The following is a 17,291-nucleotide window of genomic DNA, read 5'->3' as shown; positions in this document are numbered from 1 at the left end:
TGCGAAAATTCCCCTACAAAATTTCTGGGCAAATGGGAATCTAACTGCAGGTCGCGCAGTCTCGCACACTCAGAGTTAGCTGCATCATCTCCCATGGCAAAGAAGGAAAAACACCTGGAGATGCGATTGTGTTTAAAGATCCGAGCTCCTTGTACATGTCGTGAAACAAAACGCTTGAAAGAAAAAAGACAGCCAGCGTCTTTTGCTTGCGGAACGCATAGGAGATAGCTGCGCATTAGCCGCTGCTCTATACAATAGTGGACACCTTTGTTCCCGAAAACCGGTTGATATATAAATGTATCTCTACAAGCATTAGCCTACATATATATAAACACTATATATATATATATATATATATGAAGATACTTGGATGTTTTTGCGGAGTGTGTGTCTATCATCGAGTTTACAAACAAAACCTATTTTAATGAAGTTACTAGTGTCTGTCAGCTCCTTGAGCACAAACATCGGCGCATAACGTGTGACATCCGTTGCTGAACATTTCAGCTTCGGCGGAGACTACCAAATTTCACTTGTGCATCAAAGGCGCCTCCCTGCCGTCGAGCGATTCTCAGTTTCTTCTTGATTTGCGGGCAAGATAATTTCGTTCGTCTTCTCTTTGAAAAACAGAGTGTTCGGCCCATCCAAAGGCTACATACTTACAACCGGAACAAAAAGCAAGACGTAAAATGCAAAGCAGAGAAAAGGCCTCGGAGCGACGTCAAGCGTACGTTTTCTCAGTTAAACTGCCGGACATTCCTTAGATGTGAACGCCGCGACCTTCCGTTTACAAGTATGTGTTGTCTGTTCCTTTTCTCCATTGTTTTCCACGACCACCTTGATTAAACACTAGTGTCACGAAGTTAGAGGTTTCTATCGGGGTTATGGTGGCTGTGCCTCAACAATAGCGGCTCGTCTACATCGTCATCAAAGCAGCTTTCTCTCAGGTTTATACGGTGGCGGTAAACTCAAACAAGGCATCCTCACAGCTGCCACCAGTGTAACTCAGCACTCTTTCGGTGTGTCTGACAGCGGCAACTTTCTTGTTTTTACAATTTTCGTTCGACGGCTTCCACAGGCAAGCACAGCGAGTGATAGGCGAGAAGCCAAGGGGTGGGAATCAGCTCAAGAGGAAACAGCGCATGGAAGGATACGAAAACAGACGCGGGGGATAAAGACAGAGAGAGGGCGCAGGGAAAAAAGTAGTCAGAAAAAGAACAATGGGAGAGAAGAGAGAAAAGCAAAAAGCGACAGGCGCGAATTGGGCGTCTCCCGTCGTCAACGAAGGCGGACTGCATTCACTTTCGCTTGCGAGAAGCGCCACGATGGGCGAGACGGTCCTGGCCTGTCTCCTCGCCCTCGAAAAAGCGTTTCCCGTGAACAAATATGCGCAACAAAGACAAGAACACGCACTCGACGGATGGCCAACCAACTCGACTCCCCCGACACTCGATGGGCTCCAACAAGATACCCCCCGCCCTCCTTCCGTTTCCTCTAAGGTGACACACGGCATGCATTCACATACAAAGCTCCATATCAAACACTACACACATATACATTATAGATGCATATATATATATATATATATATGTATATACATATATACAAAGGTACCAATGGATTTTGTATAAGTCCCTGCTTCGTGTCCTTGAAAGACAGACGGACAGCAAGAGAGGAAGACGCCCCCAGAGAAGCGCTGTTTTCCGCAGTCGCCTGCATGGCCTTTGCTCGAGGTCACTTTGTTTCGGTTGTGCGTTTCGAAACAAAACAATTCCCTTTCTGTCTCCGCGGAAACGAACTCTTTCCGCTTGCCCGTTCTGCTTAACTCCAAATGTTGTAACGTCCTGTGATGGCACGCGCTGTCTGTGTGTTGGTGGTGTTCAACGAACGCACTGCCAAGGCTTCCAACAGCTGGCGGCATTCGTTCCTGGAGACAAGTAGACGCAAAAAACAGAAACAACGGAAAGGATGAATCGAGCGGTGACGAAGGAAAAGAAAAAAGGAACACAAATTTTGGAGTATTCACGAGTCACATGGCGAAAGGTCAAAGCAGAGTCGCGTGAGAACTACACGGAAGGCCGAAGCAACTTGTGCTTTGCTTTTCTGTCTCCGCCCGGCCTTGGGTTCGAGGGAGATTGAAACGCGAGAAAAGGCGAACCACCTGCACCTTCCTAACTCGAGATATAAATCGTGTCGCACCTCGCGCGCTGGACAATGATCGGAGTCGCGCCGATGATCTCCACGTGCAAATACTTCGCTCCCGGTGCGAGTTTGACTTTGTGTTTTTCTTTAGGATCCACATGCTGGCCCTTCACGTAGAGAACTGCGCCAGTCTCCTCCATCAAGCGACTAAGCACATCCTGAAAAAAGCGTGACAAAAAGTGCCCGAGAAACGGCGGAAAACCACGTGAAATGCGCAGTAGAAGACTCCTCAGAAAATGCTGCAATTGTCTTCAGAGCGAAGATGCAAGACAAAAGAGAACGCCTCCAATGCAAAAATGACAAGGCACGAACAACAGAAACCCAGCACTAGACGTGCATTCCCCGAGGTGTACGTACACCCCTGGATTGTTTACTCTTGCTTTCCCCTCCCTTCTACCTCGCTCTTCAACCCGTGCGCCAACTCCTGACACAATAGATTGGGAACGCATCTCGAGTCAGTGATCGTTGTTGTTTTACCGAATTCACAGATACACACAACTATGCATTTATATGCGCATATACACATGTATGTAAGTATACATATAAATATATATATATATATATATATATGCACATATATATGTATAGACATGTGTGGATGTAGAATATACGTAGACATATGTATATATATGCATATATACATATATATACATATATGTACGTATGGATGTATGCATGTGGAGACTGTCTATGGAGCCTGGCGGATCGACCGGTGGAGGCTTACGCGCTGCGTGAATTTGTATCTGGCAATTTGGGGGTAGTCGTTGATTTCGAATTCATCCACGAAGTTCCCGGTGTTGGGACACTTGTATCCACGTTCACTGAGTCCTCGAATCCTCCCCAGCGTTGCATTTGCAGGAGACAAAACAGCCAGGGCGGCCGCCACACTCTGCGCCGTTTGGCTCTGAAGGACAGCCCGCACGCAGGAGGACAAAACGCATGCATCAAAGAATAGACGGGGAAAAACACGAGAGACTCCACCCGTGGCCGTCACTCTCGCACATGTATGAGCTCCGCGTTCACACAGCGAATTCCCGCGTAAATCAATCCATGCAAGTGTCTTGATCTACTCGCCTGCATCCTTCAAACGTTCAACTACAGGTCTATACAGGAATTGCATACATACACATACATGTATATATATATATATATAGAGAGAGAGAGACATACAAGTATATATATATATATATATATATACATACAAATACACATACATACATGAGTACAAATATATCTACGAATATATATATATATATATATATATATATGTATATGCATACGACACGAGTGTGTTGGACCTTCTTGTCTTACCGACATATTTCTGAGTTTCTCGAGATTTGCCTGAAGAGCCATTGAAGCACTGAGACTCTGAGATCCACTTTTCAGAAGCTCCAGAGCCTGCGTTGCGGCCTCGGCCACTTCGCCGCCTGCGCCGGCCGCAGCCGCCGCGGCCGTCGCGGCAGCGGCCGCCACAGCTAGCTGATGCTGGTGCTGACCAGGAGTGAAGCCGGTGGCAACTGCTTGCGAAGCAGAGTTCGCCGCAGCGCGACGGGAGGTCAAGAAGTTCGTCAGAGATTGCTTCACAGCGGCGAAGTGACGAGCACGCTCAATCGGATCTGCGATGTGTTGTACGGCGTTCTGCGCCATGCGATCGGCCTTCACAACAGAGCAGAGACCCGCACAGAACGCGAAGGAAGGTGACCGGAAACGCAGGTGAGAGAAGCTGAGAGAAGCCGAGAGGAGAAGCAGGTGGAGAAGAAGGGAGGAGGAGAACGTGCAGGATAACAGAGAAGGGAAGAAGGGGGGGGACGCAGAGAGACGAAGGCAGTGAAGGAAAGTCAGATGAAGAGAATGAGAAACGCCAAGGGGCATGTGAGAAAACGAGAAGGACGTGGTGACAGAAGAAGCAACAACACGGTAGGAGAAAAAGCACCAAAAGAAAGAAGACGGAGACGCGGACGAGAGAAACGGATGGAACAGGAGAAACCCGAGAGATGCAGGAAACAGAGCAAACTGAGAATGCGAAAATGCTTTTTCAGGAAATGGAGTACCTGCTGAGGGATCGACAGGGCCGTTGCATCGCCAACAGGGGGCGGACTCGCGGGTGCGCCTGGAGGTGGTGGAGGCGGCACAGCAGACAGTAGCCTTTCTTCATCTTGTCTCCTGCGAACCAGAGAAAAAAGAAGAAAACCAAGATGAATGCGTGAGGGGAAACCGAGGAAACAGAGAGACACGAGAGAACCGTGCTGAGAACAAGAGACCCGAGACAAACGGACTGACGACATACCGCAGAGGCGAAACAACGCTAACACGGCGTTTCTCGTCTGAATTTTACTGAGTAAAAAAGACAGGGACCTTTCACAGGCTGTTAATCTAAGCCTTTGAAGAGAGAATTGTCTTTGAATACACCAATCGAGATGGTCCGACGATTGCACCCTGAGCACCTTTACGCCCCTTTTTCCTTTCATCTGAACTGAAAACTGAAACTGTGAACGGTTTTCTTTGTCACCCCCCGTTTTCCTGCGTAGCCTCCTCCACGCAGAGACGATCGTCGCTCTCTGAGCGTCCTCTCTCTCTCCGCAGTTGACTTTCTCTCTCCATGTGTTCTTCCCTCTCCTGTCTTCCTCGTTCAGCTGTCCCCCATCGCCCGCTCTTCTTCTTCCTCCTTTGAGGTCTTCGCCTTCCTTCCACTTCTCGCTCCGTGTCTCGCCTCTGTTCTGTCTCCACCTCCGTTCGCTGACCTGAGCAGCTCCGCCACAACTCTGGCTCGTTCTGCGCCTTCCGAGCTGGCAAGGCCGGGACCCGAGGAGGCCGCCTGTCTCTGGGCGAGGGACGCTGCTTTGGCCGCAGCTGCGGCGACCGCCGACTGCAGCGAATTGCCGTCTGTCGCGGAACTCAGCACAGTCGCCGCACTGAAGTTGACAGGCAGCCCCGTCACGGGGTCGACCGCCGCTCCTCTGCCCTCCGGTTCCCGGTCTCCAGAGGGTCCAAGGACGTCTTCGGGAGCGAGCAGGTCGGCGTCCAGGAACTCCTCGTCTTCTGCGTCCTTCTCGAGACCCAACTCCTTCTTAGCCTGCTGTCTCTCCCGCTGCTGTCTGCTCTTCTCAGAAGCAGAAAACGAAAAACCGCGACCTCCGAAGCCGCCTCCGCCCTTCTTCTTCTTCTCGTGCATACCTAAGTTGCACTCTTGCTTGTACTGTGCGGACAAGTCCGACAGAGCCTGGGGCACCGCCTGCCCAGACTGCGTCAGCGCCTGGAAAAAAATACGCCCGATGCACGCAACGTGGAAAACGGAAAACAGAGAAGCGACGAGACCAAAGAAACCCCCCAATCCAGATGCACACATAAACGGATGCATACACAGATTCACAGAGGTATAGAGAGAGAAGCGAGAGAGCAAGACGGCGGCCGTCGTCTTTCTAGACACAGACATGAACAAATATGCACATACACAAATATCAACACACATACATACAAATACATACAAATACATATATACACATATATACGTATATATATATATATATATGTATATATATATATATATATCTGGAGAGGGAGAAGCTGTTTTGTTTCGTTTGGCATTTTCTTTCGGGTTGTGCATTTTGTGTACCTTTTCGAGGTCGTCAGCTTTGTCTGCATCTTCCTTGGTCAAGAACGTGTAGGCGACTCCTATGCGCCCTGCTCGTCCTGTGCGCCCAATGCGGTGGACGTAATCTTCGATATGGTTCGGACATGTCATGTTGATGACCAGAACGCAATGCTTGCAATCCAGGCCTCGCGCTGCCACACTCGTGGCAATTAACAAAGTCCTCACGCCGTCCTAAGCAGGCAGACACCATTGCAATCGCGAACCTCCGAGATACACACACACACATATATATATATAGGAGTTAGTTATTAGATGTAAATATGGCTTGTTTCCAAAAGCCGAAACAACCAGGAAGCACGCGATCGACTCGTCTTCTTTTCCGGTCACTCCAGTCCTACAAATATATATGTACAGCTGGACATGTGGATGCATGTGAATATGTGTGCGTACGCGTTTGTATATCGATGACAAGAAACGGACGTGCAGAGTTACATATATATATATATATATATATATATATATATATATGTATATATAAATGCATGTATACGTTTATTTGTATGTATGCGTTGCAGAGGCGCCGGTGTCAAAGAGAGTCTGAGGATCCCCAGATTAAGAAAGAAGACAAACCTGAAACTCTTGAATCGTGAACTCGCGATCCGTTTGATCCTGCCCGCCGTGGAGCGTCGCGGCTTGGTAGCCATACTGCAGGCAGAGACACCCGAGACACAGGCGAAGCGATTTGGCGGAGGACGAAACAAAAGAGCAGCGAACGAGAGGGACTCTTAAGAGACGAAGTGAAGAGAGACACAGAAGACGAGAGAGGATAACAAGACAAGAAAGAGAGGACGAAAAACGAAGAGAAGAGAACAGCAGAAGCAAACAAGAGAAACGAAGAGGAGAACAAGAGAAGAGAACAAAAGACGAAGGAACAAGAAGAGAAGAGGAGAAGAAAAGACGAGAACGAATGAAGACGAGAAGAACGCGGCAGAAGCCGATAAGAGGAGCAAGAGGAGAAGAAAAGAAGCAAAGCGGTGATGGGGAAAGCAGAGAGCGAGTCGAGGTTTCGCTTGTCTGGGGACGCAGAAAAATAGAGCAGAGAGACGAAGGAACGGAGAGGAAGAAAGTATAAAAACTCCAAAAGGTAACAAGAGCAGGGGCGACAAACATGCGCGAAAACGCACTCACCTTGAGGAGCTCTGTGAACAACTCGTCAGCCTCGACTTGACGATTGACAAAGATGATGACAGAGCCGTGCTCCTGCCACTCTCCTAGAAGCTGCAGCAATCTGGAAAGAGGAAACAAGCGACGCAGACGGACGGCGAAAAGGAGAGAAAATCACGGAAAATAGGGGCGGTAGAGAAACGAAAGAAACGAGACCAAAGAAAGGACAGGAAAACGAAAGAGCAACGCGAGAAATGGGATCCAGCATTCTTCCAAGCGCAAATTGACATCGTGTTCCTTCTGTGAGTCAACCAGATCTCCTGTTAACTTCTCTCTTATTCTCTTCCGACTCCGTCCTTCATTCCCCTCTCATTCTCTCCCTTCCATTCCCTCCTATGCGCTTGCTTTCTCTTCCTCGATCTCTCCTTCAATCTCCTCCCTACTCCCTCTTGGTCTCGGAACCGAAGCAGTTTCTTAATAAACAATAAAAAGAGGTGGACCCTTGTGTATCGGAAAAACAGACAATCCCGAGCAAAGGCAAAACTCACAGAAGCATGTCACATGCGGATCTGCATATATATATATATATATATATATATATATATGTACATATACATATAATCAGCAAGCGTAAGAAAGAGACAGATGCGTTCCTTTCGCTTCTCCTCGAAGGATTCTTCTTTTTATGCGTTTACTGGCACCTCCACCTGTCACATGCCACGCATGCCACAAAACAACTGAAAGCGATACATATATGTACATAAATGTATATATATATATATGTGAATATATATTTATATGCATATATATATATATATATCTGCGTCTTCGTTTTTACGTACCGGCACAGCTGCAGCCGAATATGTGTACTTCTGACTTGGAGTGCGTTCGAAAAAATGAGCGGAAAAAACTTACCTGAAGAATTTTCTTTCTTCCTCCATGACTTCCACGTACTGCTGAACATTCGCTGCCGTCCGCCCCTTCTCGCCCACAATGATTTCCACGGGTTTCTGCAAAATGCGACGAGCTAGCGCTGCACAGAGCACAACAATCAAACTTTTAAATCGTTTTAAGTCGCGCAAAAAAGCCGCAAATGCAGGAATGTCTGTGAAGGCATTTGTAGACATACACATTCAAATGCAGATATACGCTTGCAACTGCGTATCTATAGATAATTATATGCATTTATATAACTGCAGAAGCATGTGTAAATATTGGCACACGCGTAGATAAAACCATACATATACATATATATATATATATAGATAGATAGATACATAGTATACACACACACACACACTATAGATCACATCTTCTCTCAAGTTGAAGAAGGAGTACGAAGAATGGCGGTTGCTGGAGCGCAGAGTTCGGTTTCTGTTATTCCGCTTCTGATTTTCATACGGGGTGCATCGTACGCTTTCGCGAAGAAATTCCATTTACCTTTCTACACGTTTAAGCTCATGAGACAGAGAGCGACAACACCCGCCATATGCAGCACCAACTCTAGGTACGTCCATACAGTCACTTCTTCACGCAAGCATAAATATTTACAACTGTACATTTACATATATGTGTATGTATGTATACATAGATATAGACACTGGTAGATGGATAGGTAGACAGAAAGATAGATATAGAAAGATAGATGCACGGAGATACAGATAAATAGAAAGACATCGATAACTGTAATTGAAATGACGTAGTTGAAGAGCGAGAGGTAGACAGATGCAGACGGACATGGACATCTATACATATGTGCAGATATAGATGCCTGCAGAAGAGAGAGGTGAACGCATGCAGCGATCGTGCAGAGAAGTAGCTCAGACTGTTCGTTACCTTCAATATGAGGAGGGAAGGTGGCTGAGAAAAGACACGTTTGTCGATCTGGTCTCGAGGAAGCAATGATGGAAGTGACTTGCGGTTCGAAGCCAAAGTCGAACATGCGGTCCGCTTCGTCTAAAACGATGAAGGTCACGCGCTGCAAAACGAATCCCAACGGCGAGAAGGAACTTTGGACTCTGTGGACTGTCGAATACACCTGGAGATAACTGCAACTGTGTTGTCTCTTTCAGCATCGTCTTGGTTGGCTCCGTTTCGTTCTCTTCCTCTACTAAAAGGCAAAGAGTCAAGTCCCCATTCTTCTTCCCATGACCGCCATTTTTCTTCAAGAAACGGAGCTGCCCAGACGTAGACCGGAACACTAAATGGAGCGATGCTCTGAATACACCAGTAACCGTCGCCGAGCGCTGATCTGAGCAGATCCACCGATGTCATAATCCAGATCCGCGCCTTAAGCTGGGAACGCCTTTCAAAGGAATGACATGAGCTCTGAATCCTCCGTATGTTAAATCTAGCGAAAAGCGCAGTCCTCACCTTCAGAGACGTCAAACGGCCTCCATTCATCGTGAGAATGTCGATGAGACGCCCCGGAGTGCCGACGATCACCTCCACCCCCCTCTTGATTGCTCCCAGTTGGCTGCACAAGACAGACAGATCACGAACGCAGGTGGAGCGATCAAGAACGCAGATGGAAAGAACAAGAACACAGATGGAAAGAACAAGAACGCAGAGGAAAAAACAAGAACGCAGATGGAGAGGTCAAGAACGCAGATGGACAGAAAAGAAGGCAGAGGAAAAACAAGGTCGCATATGGAGAGAACACTAAACGAGAATGCCAAAAGAGAAGAGAGACAGCTGACGCGACGGAGAGAAGAGAAACAAAGGAGAATGAAGGTGAAAGAACGAGTGGAAAAGAGAAGAACAGAGAAGTGAGAGATCGAGAAAGGGAGAGATGAAACAGTGACGAGGATAATCCGGTGCCTCTGAGCACCTTTCCGACCCTGCGCGCGCTCCCCCTCTCCCTCTTGCAAAGGCGAGGGGGAGGAGATGATTCAGTCGGCGAAGACGCCAAGCACAAACTGTGGAGACCGAGGAGAGCGATACGAGCGTCAAGGATGGCGAGTTACCACGGAACAAATCACAGAGAGAAGGCAGGAAAGCAGTCGATAAACGGTACAAAGACACGCATGGAGCAACTGCAAAGAGAGCATGAATAGAGGGAAACAGGTTAAAGGAGACAGAGACTGACAAGGGGGAAAACACAAAGAAAAACCGAACCCCTGAGGTGTCTACCTGCCAATTCCTGCACCCCCATAGCATGCGACGGCGTTCAAGTCGACCAGTTTACAGCATCGATTGATTTCCTTGAAAATTTGATTGCAGAGCTCGCGCGTCGGCGCAATGACCTGAGAAGGGCATGCGCAGAGTTGGGTCTCAAAAATACATGCTGTTTATCCTGAGAAAGGCGAGTCACAGCCACCCCACAGACAGTTGCGAACGCGCACAAAGGCGTCACAGAGCGTCAGCAGCTCGGATTGTTCCTGGAGAGACGACGTCGAGTAAAGAACCGTGTCCATGAGTTCCAGTTCTGCACATGCAGCGGAGAAACTTTGAAATGCAGAACAGAAGGAATGCCCACAGGCCAGGCAGCCATAGCGTCCGCCGAGTGCTGATAAAGACACGGAAAGACGGGGAATTCGGGTATGGAACTCGAAAAGATCACTCGCATGCCGCTGTGGAAGGAAAAAACGAAACTTGGAAGCGTTTCCTGCGTTCGCATGCATGCATAGCCACCGCGTTTTTCATCGTGGTGCCTCTTACCAAGGCAATGGCGCCGTCTCGGAAATCTCTGTAGACGACGACCTTTTCCTTTCCAGATTTCTTTTCCTCAGGCGCAGTTTGCTGGGGTTTCTTTTCTCCTTCTTCTTCCGCAGTCTCCACCTCGAGTTTCTTGTTCGCTAGATAAGTCTTGTACTGCTGCTTCACAGAGAGCACGTGACGAATCAGAGGAAGGCCGTAGGCAAGAGTCTTGCCACTCCCAGTCTCTGCGACAGCGATTACATCTCGCCCGCACATGAGGCAAGGAATCGCTTGCATCTGGATGGGGAAAGGCTCCGTAATGCCGCGAAGCGTGAGGTACTGCATGCAGGAAATTTGAGGTAGAAAACAACAGAAAGACAGCGACTGAAAGAGAAGGACGGGTGCGTTTGCGAAGAAGAAAGCAGCAGATGGCCGGACACCCGCCAAAATATGGAAGAGAAACAGGCTAGAGACGTCCGTCGCTGCCGCCCCCCCTTCCTGTTTCGAGCCTGCATCTCCTCCGGTCCTCTGAGATCATACACCGAGAAGCAAAGTCTCAAAAATGAAGTGGGCGCGATGTTAGCGTCTGACACCCACAAGCGAGGAGGACAGACGACCTCTCTACTGCGGCGGGAGTCTGTGGCTCCTGGACGTTTTTGAAAAAGCCAAGCGCAGAGAGGACGGAAAAAGATTTTGAGGGCCTTCTCACCTTGACGATTTTGTCTGGGAGTCCGCACTGAAAGAAGGTCGTGATGGGTCGGGGGCACTGTTTGCCTCTGACTTTGATGTTTCCATGCGTTTTTCGCAGCGCGTCGACTTCATGGTCTTTCATGCATGTGATTTCTTTCACTTGAATGTAGAGGTTTTTCTTGATCGGCGGATACGCTGACGCCTCGTGGTCAACCGTGGGGAGTTGCTTCTTTGCTCCTACTTTCATCAACAGGTCGAAATACGAGAGGTTCTCCTCGTCGCCTTGGGCACCCGGGTCCTTGCCTTCCCCTTCCTCTTCGCTTGAGTCTTCTTCTTCCCCATCCGAGAAGACGCGTTCATCCTCTTCCTCTTCCACTCTCCTCCGCTTCTTCTTCTCTCTGGGGCCTCGGCCGACCTCGCCGGCTATCACAGCTCGAGTCATCTTCAACCGCTTTTCTCGCTCTTCCTCGAGTCTCTGCGCCTCCTCCTTCTTCTTCTTCATCTCCTCCATAAACACGCGGTAGTACGCATCGTCCTCGTCCTTCGCACCTTCCTCCCCAGCCCCACCCGCCGCCACGGCTGCGGCCGCCTCCGCCGCGGCGTCTGCGTGCGTCTCCGCGGCTGTCTCCACGGTGTCTCTGGGCCCGTCCCGCGCCGGTGGTGCCCAACTAGCGGAGTCGCTGGGCGCCGCATCCGCCGGCTCGCTCTTCACGCGCAGGCGCGACGGGTCCGTCTCCATGCCTTCCCCGCGTTCGTCAACTGCCGCCAGGTTGGCAGAAGCCTCCGGCTTCTCCAGCGAACGTGTCTCCTCTCGACTCGTCTCTCCTGTCTCTAAAGTCTGCGCATGCGGCGCCGAAGACGCCCCCTCGCTGGACCCGGAAGGAAGAGAAGCCGGCTTTGACGGAGAAGACGCATCGTCGCTAGGCGTCTGCTCCTCCTTAACAAGAGACGAAGACGAGTCCCGTTCGCCGCTTGGCTTCTCTCTTTCAGCTTTCACAGGAATGAACTGGTGCTCGACCTCCGCCCACCTTGAAATCTCCTCCAAAGAAATACTACGACTTGCGTCGACAGTCGAAGCCGCTTCTTTCTTCGGTTTCGCAGCTTCCTTCTTGCCCTTCGTGTTCAGACACCGCAGTTGTGCGACCCTACCGCGTTCCTCCTCCTTCGCTGCATCCAGCTGTAGAAACGGGGAAAACGCAGACAACCAAGTTCCTTGTCATTGCTTTAAGCCAAAACTGTAGATTTTTACCGGGACGACTTCGGTTATTTCGTTATTCATGAGGACACAACATACACAATTGTAGACGGTAGGCAGAGGGCAAACTGCCTGCAGATCAGTGGTAACGCAAATTCATGGAGTACGCCTAGAGCGTGTTGTCCATGTTATTAAGGGATTCTTTGGTCATGCACACAAATCTCGTTTCTCGAATATACGCGGATGTGAGAACGCATAGAACATGAATAGGAAATCAACGCTACCAAAGACCCGACTGTGAATAACAGTCCTTTTGACGCCACAATTTTATGTGTTGGATATACAACCAAGACGCCATGTAAATGAATCGCCGTGATGTCGAGGAGCAGAGAACTTGCTGAAACCCCAACTGGTAGTGCACAGATCTAAGTATCATGCGAAGCAGTCCACGAGTTATCGAGAGACACTGTCTCCATCGGCACACTCTTCTCAAACGTCCTGCCTTCCGGAAAGGCGGTCGCTACACTCCGTGTTATACTTTTGAAATGGAGTTCCGAGTTGTAGGTCAACTAGCGTTGTTGCTTCTCTGCAGGTTACAGTCGCTGTTGAAAGGCCCTTGGTGTGGATTACAAAGACTCTCCTAGAAGCAAACGCGCCTTTAATGAGCACCGTTGCCGTTGCAAGGTCAAAGAGAAGTCAGCTGAAAGCGAGTAAACCGGAAATGGTTGGTTATGGAAAAACGCGAAGCACGTTACACGCATGCGACCCGCTTCTCGGTGGCGTCACGGAAACTACTTTGCGCGCTCCATCTGGTACAGAATTTCTCCGTTTTACGTTTTCTGACACGCATTTCTCGACTTGAATCTGGGCTTCTACCACACACCTTCCCACCGAACTGGTTCTACTTTGCTTCCAGATACCAACGCTGTTAGCAACTCGAGTTTCCAACCAAGCAGGGATGACGGATACGGAACTCCAGCACTTGTAGAACCCCCGACAACGTCTGTATCTCACCTCTTCCTTCGCTTCTGACTCGAGAGCCGTCATGAATGCATCGAGAGGATCGTCTGCGGTGTTTTCGCTCTGTGTCTTCATCGCAATCGTTCTGAGCAAAAACTGTTGGCGTTGTTTCCTTTCCTTCGCTTTGCTCATTTTCTTCTTCGACCCATTTCCTTGTCGACCTTGTTCGTCCTCGACGCCCTCGGTCTCCTGCGCCTCCTGTGTCTCTTGTGTCTCCACGTCCCCGTCGTCTCCTTTCGTCTCTTCTCTCCCTTCTCTGTCCTCCACAGCTCCCTTGTCGCGGCCTCCGGGCGCCACAGCTTCGCCGCCAGCCTTCACAGTCTTCCTCAGCCTCTCGCCTCCATAGATCACGTCGATATTGGCGCCCAGAGGCGCGCTCGGCTTCTGTCCCGCGTCTCCGCTGGTCTCTCTGCTCTCGCCCCAGCCTGCAGGCTTCTTCTCGCTGCCTTCTCGGGCCTCCTCAACTTTGTTCTTCTCGCCGGCCTCGCGTCCGCCTCGGCTCGCCGAAAGCGTCTGCGCAGCCAGAGTCGCGACCGCGGTCGCGGCAGCTGAGGCGGCGGCCTTGGCTGCCTGGACTGCCGCGGAGTCTCCGAGGCGCCGGAGCCGCGGCTGTGGGGTGTCCCTTTTGTCTCCAGAGGGCGCCAAAGACACTTTCGAGCTCGGCGCCTGAAAGCTCGTCGTCCCGGCGGGCTTCTCCGAAGCGCCGTGCTTCTCCTTCTCTGCAGAGAAGACCGTAGCTCGACTGTCAGAAGTGGAGGCCTGAGGTGCGAGAAGCGACGGAGGCGAACCAGAAGTCGGCTTCAGCTGCTGGAGGGCTTTGAAACGCTCGAGGCGGCTTATCTTCGAGCCTTCTTTGCTCGTCTGAGACGTAGGGCCTTGAGTCGCAGCCTCTGCAGCCTCCTGCTCTGGACGCTCGATTTTTTTCGAGGAAATTGAAGGCGAGGCAGATCGTTCCTTTGCGGGAGAAGAAGTCTTGAGGTCTTTTTCTCCATTTGGGGACGTCTCTTTCGCGAGTTGTTTGAATCGCTCAAGGCGCGTTTTCCGTTCTTCTTCGGCGCCTTTGTCCGTCTTCTCTCGGGGCTTGTTCTCGAGACTTTTGCATTTCTCTAACCCTCTCTGGACTTTCTCCTCCCTGGCCTCGCTCTTCTCTGCACTTCTGCGCCTCCGCTTGGTCTCTCGTTCGCCGTCGCTCCCCGAGTCCGAGCCGGACAGGCGGTCGTGTCTCCGTCTGTCTCTCTCGTCTCGTCCTCGACTTGAGCTGTATCTCTCCCGTTCAGCCTCACGGTCCTTGCGTCTTTGGCGCCGCCTCTTTTCTCTGGAAGGCGACCGGCTGTCGCTTTCGCTCTGTCTTCGTCCTCTGCTTCCTCTCTCGCTCTTGTCTGTGTCGTTACCTCTGTCGTAGCCGCCGTGTCTCTCATCGGGCGCGACGCTTCTTCTCTCGCTTCTTCCTTGACTCCTTTCGTCGCGTCTCTTCCCACTTTTCCCCTCGGTTCTTCTCTCGCTTCCTTCGTCGTTTCTTCTCTCTTGGCGTCCAGATCTGCTGGATCGGGAGCCTCGCTCTTCTTCTCGCTCTCGCCGGCTGCTGTGTCGTCCAGCGTCTCTCTCCGAGGGCGGCCGAGAGGAGGAGTGCCGGGAGTAGTGGAGCGAAGAAGAATTGCGGTCTCTTTCCTCAGAGTCGCGTCTGGATCTCCGAGACGGGTCGTAGTAGGAGCGAGAAAACGCGCGGTGGTGGTGGCCGTCGTCGCTGGAGAAGTCGGAGTGTCGCCTCCGACGAGAAGAAGAAGACGAACTCATCGTCCCGTCACATCTGCAGAGAAAAGGTAAAGTACTGCGAGACTCCGTCCACGGAAGTCGAAGAGCTTCGCTGCTGCGAGCTTCAACACCGACGGTTCACCAAGTCAACACAGCCCGCCTGTCAAGAACCGCTGCGAGACACGATCGATGCCGAAACGCTTCGGGGTCGTTTGCGATCGAAGCAGAAAACACAGCTGCAGTCTTCGAATCCTGGATGCCGCTTTCAGATACAGACAACGAAGAACTCCTTTGGGTCAAAAGTTGTGCAGTGAGCGGCCGGAAATCGTTTTCAAAGCTGCAACGCGGTCTCGTATTTCCCAGGACCCGAATCCTTCCTCTGGTTGTGCGGGTGTTCGAGGCCTCCGGGCCATAAGCGCTTTACAAGCAATTTCAGCCACAAACAAATCGAGGAGAAACGCAGACTGAGGAGAGAAGCAGAGGGGCAAAAAGTCAAATGGTCTTTCGGACTCAGAGATGAGGAAACAGGACGATGGGGGAGCGAAGGCCCGCGAGCTCGAGCTGAGGTGAAAAGAGGCAAGAGTCGCGGGGAAACGGCGACACAGCAGATTCAAGTGGAAACGACAAATGGAGAGACACTGAGGTAAAGAGGTTTCGATGCAAGGAACGGGACGGGTCCTTTCTTAGAGAACGGACGGAGGGATAAAAACAAAGGTGGAGAAAATGCAGAGAACACAGCCACGAGACTCGAGGATGGGGAAGACCAGAAAATGGGAAATTGGAAAAGAAAGGAAGCGAAGAATCAAAGATCAGCAGAGGGCGTCGACGAAGAGCCTGACTCTAAACTGCGGGAAGAGACGTCGGAAAACCAAAGGGAAAGACGAGCGTACAAACACGACCTAGGGAATAAAAAAAAACAAGGGAAGCCTGGCGCGGAAGAGAGGGGCAGAAAGAACTCAGAAGAGACGCGGAAGTTTGGGACTCCGGGGTGTACAGACACGAACGCGGTTCCTGAGGCGGACCTCGAGAGGCGAAAGTGCCGACAAGCAACGAATGCGACTGCCAAGAGGCTCAACGTCTGGCTGAGGAAATGAGAGAAAAAATACAAGGAAGGAGGGGAGCGGAGATCTGCAGGAATAGCGACGATTTGTACGACGCCGCAGTCTCGGCCCCTCTCAGCGGCGCGACACGGAGTCCGTGAACCCTGGGCGAAGCGAGGCAGGAAAAAATCGATCGCCTCTCCTTCGCTGTCTCGATTCAGAACTGAACTGTTAAGCTCGTTTCCCGAAAAACGGACAACATCCTAGATGCATCCTTGTTTCGGCAGACGGGTACGATCTCCAGCAGTCAACACACGGGAGCGACGCTCATCCAACTTTAGAGCATCCCTACAGCGTCTTCCCTTCTTCCAGCGCACAGTGGAGTTCACTTGAGATCTGCCTTTGTCGCGTTTTGCATACGAAGGGCGGCGACTTTCGAGAAACAGGAAGTCGGCGATCCGCTGGACTGCGGAAGAAGCGACCTTCTGAAGTGCACGGAGACAAAGAAGAGGAGGAAAGGCCGGCGCCAGAGCAGGTGTTGGGAAGAGTGAACACCGCGACGTTTCTCGCGTGAATGGGAAACGAATTGTGAAGAAACGAGATCATTTCAGCCGGAGTGGAGAAAGAGTAAACGAGCAGGTCCCACTCGGTGCCAGAATCGACAGCGGGCAAGTGGTTTCCAACGGACTCTGTTCGGCACAGCGGGGGAACCACACCACAAGAGTCTTGCTTTCACCTCGAGTAGAAAAAAAAAAGCGTTTACCTTTGATGCGCCAGCACAAAGCGATTTAGTGTGTCACTCAACCGGCGCTCTGTCAGCCGTCTCCTCGCTGTCGGCGTAGAAGGCAGGGAGAAAAACTTCGCGGGGGAGCGATTTGCATGCACGCAAACTGAGGTTTTCCCTCGTCGTTTTCGCCAGACCCCCGTCCTTTCCCGTCCGTGCAGTTTCAGCTATCTTCCGCGTTGTTCACAGAGAAACAGAGGAGGTCATGTATCACGA

At 50.8% G+C, this 17,291-nt stretch overlaps 1 protein-coding gene across 1 annotated transcript; it reads right to left on the bottom strand.

The window, feature by feature from the left end:
* Positions 1 to 777: 777 nt before the first annotated feature.
* TGME49_221660 (DEAD/DEAH box helicase domain-containing protein) lies at positions 778 to 17,033 on the bottom strand. The gene is made up of 16 exons (XM_018779933.1): positions 13,494 to 17,033; positions 11,304 to 12,461; positions 10,616 to 10,933; positions 10,088 to 10,200; positions 9,329 to 9,431; positions 8,792 to 8,933; positions 7,871 to 7,988; positions 6,980 to 7,079; positions 6,422 to 6,496; positions 5,813 to 6,022; positions 4,941 to 5,452; positions 4,251 to 4,362; positions 3,511 to 3,855; positions 2,924 to 3,103; positions 2,197 to 2,357; positions 778 to 1,924 (listed from the first exon to the last, which is right to left on the bottom strand). The coding sequence occupies exons 1-16, from the start codon at positions 15,291 to 15,293 to the stop codon at positions 1,819 to 1,821; spliced, it is 5,553 nt and encodes a 1,850-aa protein (XP_018638281.1). The 5' UTR covers positions 15,294 to 17,033; the 3' UTR covers positions 778 to 1,818.
* Between the last annotated feature and the right edge of the window lie 258 nt (positions 17,034 to 17,291).

Source organism: Toxoplasma gondii, chromosome II, assembly GCF_000006565.2.
Source record: "Toxoplasma gondii ME49 chromosome II, whole genome shotgun sequence".
Taxonomy (NCBI): domain Eukaryota; phylum Apicomplexa; class Conoidasida; order Eucoccidiorida; family Sarcocystidae; genus Toxoplasma; species Toxoplasma gondii.
Note: the sequence above shows the minus strand (reverse complement) of the source record. Positions and strands in the feature narration are given on the sequence as shown.

What these genes read in the sequence shown, in the direction of transcription:
- TGME49_221660 (XM_018779933.1), bottom strand. Translation starts at nt 15,293, where the DNA reads ATGAGTTCGTCTTCTTCTTCTCGTCGGAGGCGACACTCCGACTTCTCC. An exon ending in AGTCAGAAGCGAAGGAAGAG is followed by an intron (nt 12,462 to 13,493) that starts GTGAGATACAGA and finishes CCGTTTCTACAG; the next exon opens with CTGGATGCAGCGAAGGAGGA. An exon ending in CTTCCCTCCTCATATTGAAG is followed by an intron (nt 7,989 to 8,791) that starts GTAACGAACAGT and finishes TGCTCTGTGCAG; the next exon opens with CGCTAGCTCGTCGCATTTTG.